This window comes from Bufo bufo, chromosome 1 (genome assembly GCF_905171765.1).
Source record: "Bufo bufo chromosome 1, aBufBuf1.1, whole genome shotgun sequence".
In the NCBI taxonomy this organism is placed as follows: domain Eukaryota; kingdom Metazoa; phylum Chordata; class Amphibia; order Anura; family Bufonidae; genus Bufo; species Bufo bufo.
The window spans coordinates 264,488,320-264,502,556 of NC_053389.1; the positions used below are offsets into that span (position 1 = coordinate 264,488,320).

Sequence of the window (14,237 nt, forward strand, 5' to 3'; positions counted from 1 at the left end):
AGTCAGTAAGCAGTATATATATATATATATATATATATATATATATATATATTTACACACCTAGCCTCAGCCAGCAGACACAGCAGTCATCTATGATTATTGTAGTGAGATCACTGTCTGCTTGGTCTGTACGGGCTCAGTTTGGTCCCTGGAAGAGTTAATCCCTACCTCTGCAGGTCACTGGTCAGGAGGAGGTTAGAGCAGTGAAGCTCTGTTAAAGTTGCCGGGCCCCCTCTCAGCAATGACATCTGCTGCTGTAATGATGCTGGATACATCAGGCAGTGAAGCAGAAGAGTGAAAACTGGAGAACAGATCAGGTCATGGCCCTGAAAATTCAGCTGGTCAATAAGCAGAGCAGGGAACACAGCATCTCCCTGCTTATTGACCAGCTCGGTATCTTGGGCACATGGCAGCAGCTGCAGGGGCCAGGAGAAAAAGCTGTGCATTTAGGTCAGAAAGGGGGCGGGACCATTCAGCCTGGCCAGGCCCTTCACACTCACAGGCCTAATAGCAACTACCTAGTCTTCCTATATGGCAGGTAAGCCAGTTCCTCAGGGGAATACAATCTCTGAACAGAGGGCCCTTCTGATGTGATGAGAAACCTGAAGCCTTTTGCAGAGAAGTCAATAGCCACAATGTACATGTGTTACCTTTCTCTAAGCAATACTCTGCACTTGCCTTTATGTGGCTGATATATGTTCTGTTGCACCCAAAGGTTCTTTTCCTTAAAGGGGTTGTCCGAGTTATGAAAAAAAATAATATAGCACTGAAAATCTGATATATAACTGAGCTAAGCAAGTTTTATGCAAAAAAATAAAATATATTTCCTCATTTCCCTGGTTCTTTTCTGGCCCTTTGTTTACTTGCAATAAAAACAATCTCTGCCCCTCCCCCTGCTCTGCTAAGGGAGACTCAGCAGCATGTTGTATGTGTAGGACTACAAGTCCCAGCTGTACAATGACACTGCTAAGGGAGTGAATACAAGTGGTGCCCTGAGTGACATGTCTGCCTGCTGGGAGACTCTGCAGCATGTTGTATGTGTAGGACCACAAGTCCAAGCTGTATAATGACACTGCTAAGGGAGTGAATACAAGTGGTGCCCTGAGTGACATGTCTGCCTGCTGGGAGACTCTGCAGCATGTTGTATGTGTAGGACTACAAGTCCCAGCTGTATAATGACACTGCTAAGGGAGTGGATACAAGAGCTGCCCTGAGTGACATGTCTGAGTGCTGGGAGACTCTGCAGCATGTTGTATGTGTAGGACTACAAGTCCCAGCTGTATAATGACACTGCTAAGGGAGTGGATACAAGAGCTGTCCTGAGTGACATGTCTGCCTGCTGGGAGAATCAGCAGCATGTTGTATGTGTAGGACTACAAGTCCAAGCTGTATAATGACACTGCTAAGGGAGTGGATATAAGAGCTGCCCTGAGGGCTGGGAGAATCAACAGCAACTTGTAAGTGTAGAACTACAAGTCCCAGCTGTATAATGACACTGCTAATACACACAGGATCTTCCCCCTACCTTCTTGTGCAATGCTCTCTCTAGTCTGTCAGATCCAGTGCCCAGCATTGTCTCCTCACTGCCTGCAGAGCTGTGCAGCTGAAGGGGTTAAGAATCCTAGCAGAGAGTAGACGGCAGTGAAGGGGGGCGTGGCCAGCACAGTGACGTCTCGTTTACAGGCTTGTAAACTAACATTATCAGAGCAGGGAGAGAAGCTGACATCACTGATGTTTTAGCCATAATATATTTACATATATTATAATATATTATATATTCTAAATATATAATATATGTAAATATATTATGGCTAAAAACGTTAAATTAAATTTAGCCTCTATTTCTGAAAAGTTTCTGGCGGGATTCAAACTCACAACCTTCTACATTACAGCCCAGAATGTTAACCACCACACCATAGAGCTGCATGGCCAGTTACTAACAAGTAAATATTCCTATACAGCAGAAGTCTTTTTTTTTTTTTTTTTTTTAAGTAACTGGCCATGCAGCTCTATAGTGTAGATTTAAATACACTGGGTGTCCCCAAGCACTGACTCCATATATGGACATAGCTATATATGTTGTCAGAGCAGGGACTCCTAAGCCGAACTAGAGTCCCGACACCCTCCCCTCTTCAGAGCAGGGGGCGTCTGGTTCTCCCATTGACTTCCATTGTGCTCGGGTGCTCTGTAGAGCACCCGAGCATCGGGAAGTGTTCTACTCGAGCACTTTGGTGCTCGACCAACACTAATAATCACCCAAATTATAACAAACAAAGGCCTGAAATATCTCGCTTTGCTTAATGAGTCTATCTCATATGTTAGTTTCACCTTTTAAGTTGCATTACTTGTATCTGTATAGCAGAGCACTGTTGTCTGAGTTCATAAATGATAGAATTCTGTTTGAATGCAGCCACCACTAGGGGGAACATATGTACATATCTATTTATACAACTAGTATTGTACTCATTGGGACCTGTATTGATCTGCATGCAGTGAGGATTTTAGGATGCAGATGGAGATACATTTGTGTACATGTTCACCATTTAAAAAAAAAAAAATTATAGAAAAATTGAAAAAAATAAGTTACATAATAAAGTTTAAATTATTTAAAGGGTCGGTGATAATCACAGGTAACAAAGAGATTTGATGGAGAAAAAGATTTTTCCACTTGATCTAAGTGCAGAAAGTGAAAGAGATCCAATGCTTTGAACCTGAGCCCTTGTATTTAATTAATGGATTAGGTGCTCTGTAAAGTTTCCTCTAAATTCCAAAGTCTTATCTGGTGACCTCTAAACGCATACCAGTGTCAGAGGCCTGAAAGGCAACAAAAATAAATGAAAAATCACGGCCCAAAAATACGTCCTGAAAAAATATTAGAACAGGAATGATGAATATATTTCTATTTACTGGATGAGACATTTATTTTATTTTGTTTCTGGGAAAGCTGAGTGTTAAACTTTACCCCTACTTTCTCCCACCAGCAAACAATGATAAAAATGCCCGTCAAGGAAAGACATAAGTGAAAATGGGTATGGAACTCCCACTGTGCAGATGAGCAAAATTCTATGGTCATCACCATTTAACTAGGCATTGGAGGAACACCATTTTGATCCCGCAACAGGGCAACCCTGGGAACTTACAGCATCATAGGAATTGGGATTTGTGGAGGTGCAATAACTGCAGGCATATTACCTTCTGTAAAACCAGGGTTGTTCCAACATTAAAGGGGTTCTCGGGGCCCATACCTAAAATGGCACTTTCAAATAACCTGTGGACAGAGGACACATTGAGCAATGCTTAGCTTTCTTTTGCTCTGTCGATTCCGCAATCTTGGCTGAAATCACATGACCAGTGGTAAGCACTGCCAGATATGCCCTTCCCGCACCCACTGGGCAGTGACTGACAGTTTTGTCCTATGCAGAACACCAAAATAAACTATCAATCATTGTCTGGAGGGTCAGGGTAGTTTGCATATTATCGGATTCATCTCTGGCATTATACTGGTGCCCCCTGGTGTTCACTCTGTTCAGCAATGTTCAATTCCTCCTACTGAGCTGAAGGAGCAGGTCACACGTGCTCAGTTCCATCCAGCCGGACCTTCTTTTAGAAGGGCCGATTGAGGTTCTCTGTTGGGCCGATTGAGGTTCTCTGTTGGGATTTTCTTCTATGGACAGAACATCTTGTGCTGTGTAAGGAGACCCAAACAGTGGATAGAGAAATCACAGAAAGGAGGAGAGTCAGCAGAGAGAGCCCAATCATACAGCTCTGCTTGCATGCAGCTTTAATGCTCTCCTCTCCTGCTCAGCCTCTGTGTGGAAGCCCCAGGCTCGACCTCTTCTTCAGTTATCTAGAACTGGACTTTCCTGAAAAGTCTGGCTATGTGGGGCATTTGTAAAGCTTCTCCTAGTGATACAGTAGGATCTTCCTCTGCAATATGTGACAGGTAAAGAGTTGTTGGAGAAAAGACACACCCCACCTGGGAAAGGACACGCCCCAACTGACCCCCCCCCCCATCCCCCCAAGTTTCCAGCCTGAAGATAATCCAGTAGAGCAATGAATGGGTGGGCTCTGGATGTATGTGTGTTACAGGACTCGTTCTACCTTTGTTAGAAAGAGATTGTATTGTATTATATTTATGTATGTTAGATTTTAAAGGGGTATTCTAGCACATAAAAAAAATGCTTGCCCTGTGCCATTAACAGCGTATACTCACTTTTGTGCGCCACTTCCTGTTGACTTCTAGGAAAAGGCTGGCAATTCCGCTCAGCCAGTTACTAGCAGCAGCGATGACCCATATCAGCCAGTGATTGGCGGAGTGGCATTCCAAGCCATTTCCTGCCATGTCAAGAACAGGAGCTGGAAGTGGCGTGCAGTGGGGATCCAGGTACCATCGGAACACCAGCCGGTCAATGTGAGTATTAGCTGCTTTATTTATTTTATTATCATTTGCAGACCACTAGGCGGCAATTTTACTGTGCTGGAATACTTCTTTCATTTATATGTTAATCATGGGATTACCCATGTAAATATGAATGAACAATCTCATTAATATTTAAATGTATACAATTCAAGTTAAAGTCCTCTTTTGAGATTAAAAATGGGGGGAAAAAAAGTAACAGTAAGGCCCCTTGCAGACGAGCGTGTGCGGATTAGGTCCGGATGCGTTGCGAATGCGTTCAGTGAAAAATGCGCGATTTCGCAAGCAAGTTCATTCAGTTTTGCCTGCGATCGCGTTAAGTTGTTCAGTTTTTATAGCGCGGGTGCAATGCGATTTAATGCGTTTTGCGCGCACGTGATAAAAAACTGAAGGCATACAAACAACATCTCTTAGCAACCATCCGTGAAAAATGCATCGCATCCGCACTTGCTTGCAAATGCGATTTTCACGCAGCTCCATTCACTTCTATGGGGCCAGCGTTGCGTTAAAAATCGCGGAATATAGAACATGCTGCGATTTTCATGCAACGCACAAGTGATGCGTGAAAACCAACGCACATGTACACAACCCCATTTAAATGAATGGATTCCATGTGCGGGCGCAATGCGTTCGCGTCACGGATTGCACCCGAGCGGAATACTCGCTCGTGTGAAAGGGGCCTAAGAAAAACTGTAGGAAAACAAGAAAAAATAATTTTTTTCCCCCCAGAATAAATCTTTCTTAAAAAGGCTGTCCAACCTTTAGTAAGTGATGGCCTATTCTCAGGATAGGCCACAACTAGCTGATCGGCATGTGTTAGACATCCCACAGTCCCAGTGATCAGCTGTTCTGTGTAGCTCTGCTGCAGAAGTCGGAACACCATCAACATTGTAATGGAGGAAGATCATTACTACAGCACTGCTCCCATTGAAGTCAAGCTTCCTCCGCTACAATGTGACAGTGATGAGTAGCTCCTGTGGAGACTTCTGGCAATGGAACTACACAAAACGGCTGATTGGCTGGGGTCCGACAGCCCACACCCCAGCCAATCAGCTAGTTATGGCCTATCCTGAGAATAGACCATCACTTTCTAAAGACTAGACAATCCCTTTAAAGGGGTTATCCATTAATTAAATTAATATTTATCACCTGGTCATCAATATCAGATCGGCGGGAATCGAAAACCCGGGACCCTCGCCGATCAGCTGTTAGAAGAGGCCAGGCACTCCGTGAGCACCACGGCCTCTTCCTAGTCTATGTGATGTCACCATAAGTCAGTCACATGGCCTAAAGGCAGATTAGCCCTGTGGAAGTGAATGAGACTGAGCTGCAATACCAAGCACAGCCACTATACAACGTACAGCGCTGTGTTTGGAGAGATACCAGGAGCCAGCTGCGCTAACTACAGTTACGGGAGCATGGTGGCTCCCTGTAACAGCTGATCGGCGGGGGTGCCAGGACTCATAGCCCCACCAATGTGATAATAATCACCTATCCTGAGGATAGGTCATGATTATCATTTCACAGATAGCTCCTTTTACTCATCCCAAAATGCTAAAAATATCCTCATAACAACCAGCACAATAAAAGTATAGTATCACTAAATATAAATTGAGGCATTTTTCCCAAAATCAAAATGAATAAAAATATGAAAAAATAAAAATAAAAAAATATTGTGATTCCTAATAAAAAAATTTTTTAAAAAAATCATACAAAATGAAACATTAGTGCATTCTACATGTGCCATAGAGGGGCCTCAGACAGGTATAAAACCTACACTGTGTGCAGAATTATTAGGCAAATGAGTATTTTGACCACATCATCCTCTTTATGCATGTTGTCTTACTCCAAGCTGTATAGGCTCGAAAGCCTACTACCAATTAAGCATATTAGGTGATGTGCATCTCTGTAATGAGAAGGGGTGTGGTCTAATGACATCAACACCCTATATCAGGTGTGCATAATTATTAGGCAACTTCCTTTCCTTTGGCAAAATGGGTCAAAAGAAGGACTTGACAGGCTCAGAAAAGTCAAAAATAGTGAGATATCTTGCAGAGGGATGCAGCACTCTTAAAATTGCAAAGCTTCTGAAGCATGATCATCGAACAATCAAGCGTTTCATTCAAAATAGTCAACAGGGTCGCAAGAAGCGTGTGGAAAAACCAAGGCGCAAAATAACTGCCCATGAACTGAGAAAAGTCAAGCGTGCAGCTGCCAAGATGCCACTTGCCACCAGTTTGGCCATATTTCAGAGCTGCAACATCACTGGAGTGCCCAAAAGCACAAGGTGTGCAATACTCAGAGACATGGCCAAGGTAAGAAAGGCTGAAAGACGACCACCACTGAACAAGACACACAAGCTGAAACGTCAAGACTGGACCAAGAAATATCTCAAGACTGATTTTTCTAAGGTTTTATGGACTGATGAAATGAGAGTGAGTCTTGATGTGCCAGATGGATGGGCCCGTGGCTGGATTGGTAAAGGGCAGAGAGCTCCAGTCCGACTCAGACGCCAGCAAGGTGGAGGTGGAGTACTGGTTTGGGCTGGTATCATCAAAGATGAGCTTGTGGGGCCTTTTCGGGTTGAGGATGGAGTCAAGCTCAACTCCCAGTCCTACTGCCAGTTTCTGGAAGACACCTTCTTCAAGCAGTGGTACAGGAAGAAGTCTGCATCCTTCAAGAAAAACATGATTTTCATGCAGGACAATGCTCCATCGCATGCGTCCAAGTACTCCACAGCGTGGCTGGCAAGAAAGGGTATAAAAGAAGAAAATCTAATGACATGGCCTCCTTGTTCACCTGATCTGAACCCCATTGAGAACCTGTGGTCCATCATCAAATGTGAGATTTACAAGGAGGGAAAACAGTACACCTCTCTGAACAGTGTCTGGGAGGCTGTGGTTGCTGCTGCACGCAATGTTGATGGTGAACAGATCAAAACACTGACAGAATCCATGGATGGCAGGCTTTTGAGTGTCCTTGCAAAGAAAGGTGGCTATATTGGTCACTGATTTGTTTTTGTTTTGTTTTTGAATGTCAGAAATGTATATTTGTGAATGTTGAGATGTTATATTGGTTTCACTGGTAAAAATAAATAATTGAAATGGGTATATATTTGTTTTTTGTTAAGTTGCCTAATAATTATGCACAGTAATAGTCACCTGCACACACAGATATCCCCCTAAAATAGCTAAAACTAAAAACAAACTAAAAACTACTTCCAAAAATATTCAGCTTTGATATTAATGAGTTTTTTGGGTTCATTGAGAACATGGTTGTTGTTCAATAATAAAATTAATCCTCAAAAATACAACTTGCCTAATAATTCTGCACTCCCTGTATAAAAACATAATGTATAGAATGCAGGAGGGCCAAACTAGAAAACAATTCAGGTCCCCTATACCCCAATTGTCGGGGTCCTGAAAGGCTTCAAATTCCCACAGGGTTTATCGGTTACTTCATAGCGACAATGAAGCGGTTAACCTGTCATAAAAGATGCTGATCTGGGGTCATTCTACCGGGCAGCGCCCTATTATCCTATTATAATTAGATTACCAAAGTACACAGAACATTCAAGCTACATAAAATCTAAAGCCGAAAAAGCCAGGCATGAAAATCATTCTAACATATAATGGATGCATTCATTAACAAAAACTATTATAGAGTACAAGAAATGGGCATGTACGGTATGTACCGTGCGTGCAGTGTCTAGAGGTCTTGTTTCCTCAATGACAGCGCAAGAAATGAGTACATACACACCTGTATATACACAAAATCCATACCGGGTGTTTTTTTCAGGCATTTTTCCACCCCCTTCAATATAGGGGAAAAAAACGGCTTGAATAAAGCACCATTGAAACATGTTAACCCAAAAACAGCACCATGGTATGGCCAAAAACGCATGAGGTTGTTATGGCGCTTTTTAGCAGGACAAAACAGCAAAGCAAATTTCTGTGTGAAGCCTAAAGGTGGATTTTGGCGCTATTTCTGCCGCGGTTCTTTACTTTGAATGCCATGGACCCACTTGTGGCTTAGCTCTACTGCATGGAGCTAAACTACGAGTGGACAACTTTTCTCTTGGCGCGGTTTTCGCTTTAAACTGCTGGCTTGTGACCTGCAACTCTGCCTCTCATTGAAAACAATGGGAGGCAGACACCACGCGGCTGCTGCCAGAATTTTGGTGCAGAATTCTGACTGCAAATTCCGCCAAGTGAACGGGCCCCTAAGAAAGCATTTCCATTTAAGGTACAACTACACAGCGCGATCATGCCACAGTCACGTCATGACTGAGTACCACACAGTCGTACGCTGGGGCCATAGATGAACATTCTTTACCAATAATCGGCACGTTTAAAGGCGCTGATGATTACCCGATGAACGAGGCAGATCGTTCCATGTTATCAGCATCTTCTGCCGGCAAACAGTGTTTCCTGTATGGGGATGAGCAATGGCATTTGCGGTCACTCCTCGCCATACTGTGGAGGAAATCGCTGCATGTAAATGCAGCAGTCTCTTCCACTGACGAGCAGATCAGTGTGAAGAGGTCTTTAGTTGCTATGCCAACTGGTCCAATCAGACATCCACCATGTTCACAGACTGAGGGCTCATGCACATGACCGTATGTATTTTGCGGTCCTCAAAAAATACTAATGACGTCTGTGTGCATTCCGTATTTTGCTGAACGGAACAGCTGGCCCCTAATAGAACAGTACTATCCTTGTCCGTAATGCGGACAATAATAGGACATGTTCTATTTTTTTGCAAAACAGAAATCCGGACATACGGAAACGGAATGCACACGGAGTAACATCCGGGAAAAAAAAAAAACGGAACGGACACGTAAAGATAATATGTTCGTGTGCATGAGCCCTGATTATAATGTTTCATAGCAACTGTCCCAGCCCCCGCCCCTCAACTGGCACCATTTATAGCACTATAGTGTGTATATATATATATATATATCTCACACACACACACACACAATATATATCTTTTGTGTCAGTCTCACTCCCTGAGATCCCGTCCAGAGAGCTGAGATAGGAGAAGCTGATTGATGGAACTGATTTAGCAAGTCCCTGTGACAGGAAGATGCTATTTGGTCCCCTTGACCCTGCCAGGGCCTGAGTGAAGGAATAAAGATTCCATTAAATATATGAGAGAATCGCATAAATAACAGTTCCCTGACATGGTTGAGGAAGCCCATGTACCAGCATTCTATAAACAGAATACAGACTGCTATAACTGGTGTCTGTACTCTGCAACGTCTCTGGTTGATTGTGAAGGGAGAATGGGGGAAATTTATCAAAACTGGCTTAGTTGCCCACAGCAACCAATCAGATTCCACCTTTCATTTTCCAGAGCTCCTTTGGAAAATGAAAGGTGGAATCTGACTGGTTGCTATGGGCAACTAAGCCAGTTTTCCTTTACACCATTTTTGATAACTTTCCTCCATTATGCGAGTACCATTACATTAGGACATTGTCACTCAGGCAATTGCCTGGTCTAAAGATTAAAGCAACTCCTCACCAGAGTATCTATTTAAGACTCTTTATACCTTACAACAGTGATCTCTGACCTGTGGCTGTTATGCTGTTGCGAAACTACAACTCTCATCATTCCCTGCCTTTGTTCCTCAAGATTTGGTGAGCCACAAGTTGAAGACCAGTGTCTTAGACCGCAGAAGGCACATGGACCAATGGGCTCCATAAAGTACAATGAATACACATACACAACATAGATGTATGCCTACTAGAAGATCTGCTCTACGCATCGGGAATGTAAGGGTTAAAGCTATCCAAAAACAATGCACATCATGTACAGGACTAACTTGTACAAAAGCTGCAATGGAGGACGCCCTTCACACCTACCATCATCACGCCTGTGCATTGCAGGAAAGAGCAGCTTGTAAAACTACAACTCTCATCTTGCCGCCAGCGTTCTAGGTTGCCGTATTGAAGGCAAACTCCCCCTCTCAGTTTCTCTAAGTGACAGGGCTGATATTGTCAGAGGCTGCATTAGGGTAGCAGCTTTCAGGTAAGATAATGCACTAGGATTATCTGCAGTCCTATGTAAAAAAAAACATCTTAATGTATCTGAAAGCTCGTTCACATCCGAGGTGGCTTTGATATAGTTCCACACTGAGGTCCCAGACCTTTAACTCCCTTACAGGGAACATTCTCTCCTCCAGCTAGGAGATATTGAGTATCATGCTAATTGACAAACTCAGCTCTGCTATTACTAGGACCATGATAAATGCACTTAGGATACCTTTTACAAAAGCTACAGTGGAGAAGACTACAAGAGTAGAACCCATCAAGTCTATACATTACAGTAGAGGCTCCAGAGGTTGTGAAACTACAATTCCCAGCGTGCACAGCTGCTCAACTGTTCTCCAAACTCCCATAAGAGTGAATGGGGCATGCTGGAAATTGTAGTCTCCCAACAGCTGGAGCGCCGGCGGTTGCTGACCCCTGCATTTCAGGCAGCTTGTAGAACTACTACTCCCATCTTGCCACAAACTGCCTAGTATGCAAATAAAAAAAAATAAAAAAAAATCGACAAAAGCATAGATCTACTATCCTTTTCAGTACGGTCCATGCAGATGTAGCAGAGCTGACATTGTCATGGACTACAGGAGGGTAAAAGCTTTGAGATGTTTTTAGGCAGTCCTAGATAAAATACTAGATAAGATATACTATCCAGCTGTACTGTGCCTATTGACCAACTCAGCTCTGCTACATCTGTGCTAGCAAATAGGTGATCTAGCTTCCTAGTATGTTGCCAATGGCTTTTTACAAAATCTCTGAGCCGTAAAAAATGCACAGGTTGGGGCCAGAACAGAGGCAGAAAAGTTAATAACTCACTTGGAAAGGGCGGAGAGGCTGTGCCTGCTGCTGTTGGATCTGCTGATCATTTCTGCTTGTGGAAGTCAATGACTCTTTTCCAAATTCTCATTAAGAACAATGCAGGATGGGATGAGACAATGTCATATTCCTTCCAAGAGCTGCAACCCTGCAGGATGCTCAGCACACCTAGGCATTCTCCTTGCCCATCAGCCTATGACGACAGAGCCTGCCAAGCTTGACCCACCACTTTTCATCACATGATCTCATATACGAATGCTCCCCCCCCCCTCTTCTTGGTTACCGTAATCACTGTAGTAGAAGTTCTCTACTCTTTTGTCTTCTATTTTTCCTATATTCTCCCTCCCAATCCCACCACCCCCACCCCCCCTGATAATACAGGAATGTCTACGCTAAGCTTACGTCACCTGAGAAAAATTGCATTAAATATTTCCAGGTCTGTTATCTGGAAAGCAGAAACTCTGAAGTCTACATTCGAGGCGACTTCTCTACTGAACATCTTAAGCCAATTTAAATAGTTTACCTATAAGAGTCTGATCATTTATGTAAATGTTCCGGATTCTGCGCCGCTTGTTTGGCTTTGTGAGACCGGTGTGAGAGGTTGTTTTTTGGATGTTCTACATTGAACTGCTACATATAATGATAGTTCCTTACAGCCATTGTGAGTATAATATGGGGTACACACTCAACATTTTTGTATATATAAGCCATTAAAAGGGGTTCAATTTTGGAAACAGTTTTTTTTAGGGTCCATTCACACGACCGGAAGTGTTCTGCGGCCTGCATATTGCCGATCCACAAAACACGGGTACTGGCCAGACCTATGATAGAAATACCTATTCTTGGACGCGATTGCGGACAAGAATAGGACATGCTCTATCTTTTTTTGCAGTTTTCCCTTTGAAAAAAAAAAAACGGGTCTGCACCCTTTTCGCAAACTTGAGGACCCATAAATACAGTCGTGTGAATAAACACTAAGGGTCCATTCACACGTCCGTAGTGTATTGCGGATCCGCAATACACACGGCCGGCACCCCCATAGAAATGCCTATTCTTGTGCGCAATTGCGGACAAGAATAGGACATGTTCTATTATTTCTATGCGGACCGGAAGTTCGGGGCCGCGCTCCGGAAATGCAGATAGCACACTGTGTGCTGTCCGCATCCATTCCTGCCCCATAGAGAATGAATGGGTCCGCACCCATTCCGGATAATTGTGGAATGGGTGCGGACACATTCTACGGACTTAGTTGAAGGTTGCTTTACTATAAGTTGAATACAGGATGTCCTGCTGCTGGGACTCCCAGTGATCAGCTGTAGAAAGGAGAAGAAACCTCTGCAGAAAGTGCTCATTTTACCAGCGCTGCCCCGGCAGGAGACTTGAAGCATTACATGGTCAAATCAAAGTGCAGATGTTGTGGCAGTTGCAGAGAGAGCAGAGCCTCAAGGAGTAATGGCAACGCCCCCGTTGCTCCTAGAGGTTCATTTGCATATATTAAAACTTCATGTTACTCAGCAATGCGGGCACATATGAACATGGGACCAACACAGATGCCTTCAGCTGCCAGGTCAGTGACAGATGCCCTTCAAGTGCTGTAAGCAGGGCTGAGCTGCAGGACCAGAAACAAGAGTGGTGCTTTCTCCAGAAACAAAGCGGACCCTTTTGGCCACCTGCACATGTGCAGAAAAACCGCAGTGTAGTACAGTACCAGCAAAGTGTATGAGATTACACAAATCTCATTTACTCTTTGCCGATTTTTTCGGTGCGGAAATTGACCTGCCGTTTGGATTTCCCAAATCCGCAGCATGTCCCAAATCTGCAGCATGTCAATTGTGTTTGCAGTTTTAGCTGCACATTTGACCCCTTTCCAATGAAGGGTGAGATCTTTGGTAAAATCGCATCAAACTCTAAACCAAAAAACAATGTTAGAAATTGTGGATTTTGGAGCGGATAGGGGGCAGAAATGCACAGAAATCCATATGGAAATTTCTGTGGATCTTCTGCACATTAACCTGCACCCATGTGCAGGTACCCTTTTTCTAACTCTGGAAACCCCTCTAGGTCTAGCTCATATCAGTTTTTTTGGTGCTTATTTTGATAAGTGTCAAAATGGCTTCAAAACAACCTCCAATTGGTCTCAGTGCTATTTAGTAGCATTGTTGTTGTTTTTTCCACTGCTGTTTTCTCAGCTCCAGAAAAAAGAAGCAACATGCTATATATTGGGCCAGAATCTGAGTTGAATTTCCCATCGAAATCAATGGGAAGTGAAAAAAAATGCTAATCTAAAACAAAACTATGATAAACGCACATCAAAAATCAGCATGGAAACCGAGTCATTTAGATTTGTCCGAAGATGGGCTCAGAACCGAAAGAATTTCAAGGCAAAGAGGTATCTCGCAAGGAAAGAGAACTGTCTCGCTAGTGCCATCTTGTGGTAGTGGCTCCCTGTGAGTGAAATCCGACTTTTTAAAGGGGTTTTCTGAGACTTTTTAAAGGGAATCTGTCACTAGCAATTTACCAAAAAAATGTTTTCATGAATCCATGTTTAACAGAGTACCTTTTTTCCATCGGTCTTGTTCTTTTGATTGTCCGTCTTGTGATTTCTTCAAAAAATCGATTCTTATGATGTGTAAATGACGCTGTAAGGAGCCCAGAGGGGCGTTCTTCTTTCTCCACGGTTCCCAGGAACGCCCCTCTGAAGTGCCGTGCCCGCCTAAATTTGAAATCTAATAACGCCTCTAAGTTCATCTAAATCCCCTCCCAGAGGCGCGGCTAAGTGCTCAACAACGCCCCCTCCTCAGCGCCGCGCTCTGCGGCAAACACCCTGATCCTCCTCTCACCGGCATCCCAATCCCCGCGCAGGCGCAGTGCCGGCGATTTCCTGGGCTATGATAAGATGACTGTCGGCACTGCGCCTGCGCGGGGATTGGGATGCCGGCGAGAGGAGGATCGGGGTG

The 14,237-nt window shown here is 43.7% G+C and overlaps 1 protein-coding gene and 1 long non-coding RNA gene across 7 annotated transcripts in view; one reads left to right on the top strand and one right to left on the bottom strand.

Annotated features, from left to right (window-relative positions):
• LOC121007142 overlaps positions 1 to 3,218 on the top strand; it is a 50,220-nt gene extending 47,002 nt beyond the window's left edge. Inside the window, exon 3 of the long non-coding RNA XR_005780392.1 lies at positions 2,982 to 3,218. This is a non-coding gene — a long non-coding RNA (uncharacterized LOC121007142). The remainder of the gene's footprint in view (positions 1 to 2,981) is intronic.
• Positions 1 to 14,237, bottom strand: part of CALD1 (caldesmon 1) — a 187,009-nt gene that overhangs the window by 51,377 nt on the left and 121,395 nt on the right. The window contains exon 1 of one of the 6 annotated variants that reach the window (XM_040439194.1): positions 11,281 to 11,491. The exons of the other annotated variants lie outside the window; for them this stretch is intronic. Coding sequence (XP_040295128.1) covers positions 11,281 to 11,330 — 50 coding nt within the window. The 5' untranslated portion in view covers positions 11,331 to 11,491. Of the gene's footprint in view, positions 1 to 11,280; positions 11,492 to 14,237 lie in introns of those variants that run through there. 6 annotated transcript variants of the gene reach the window in all.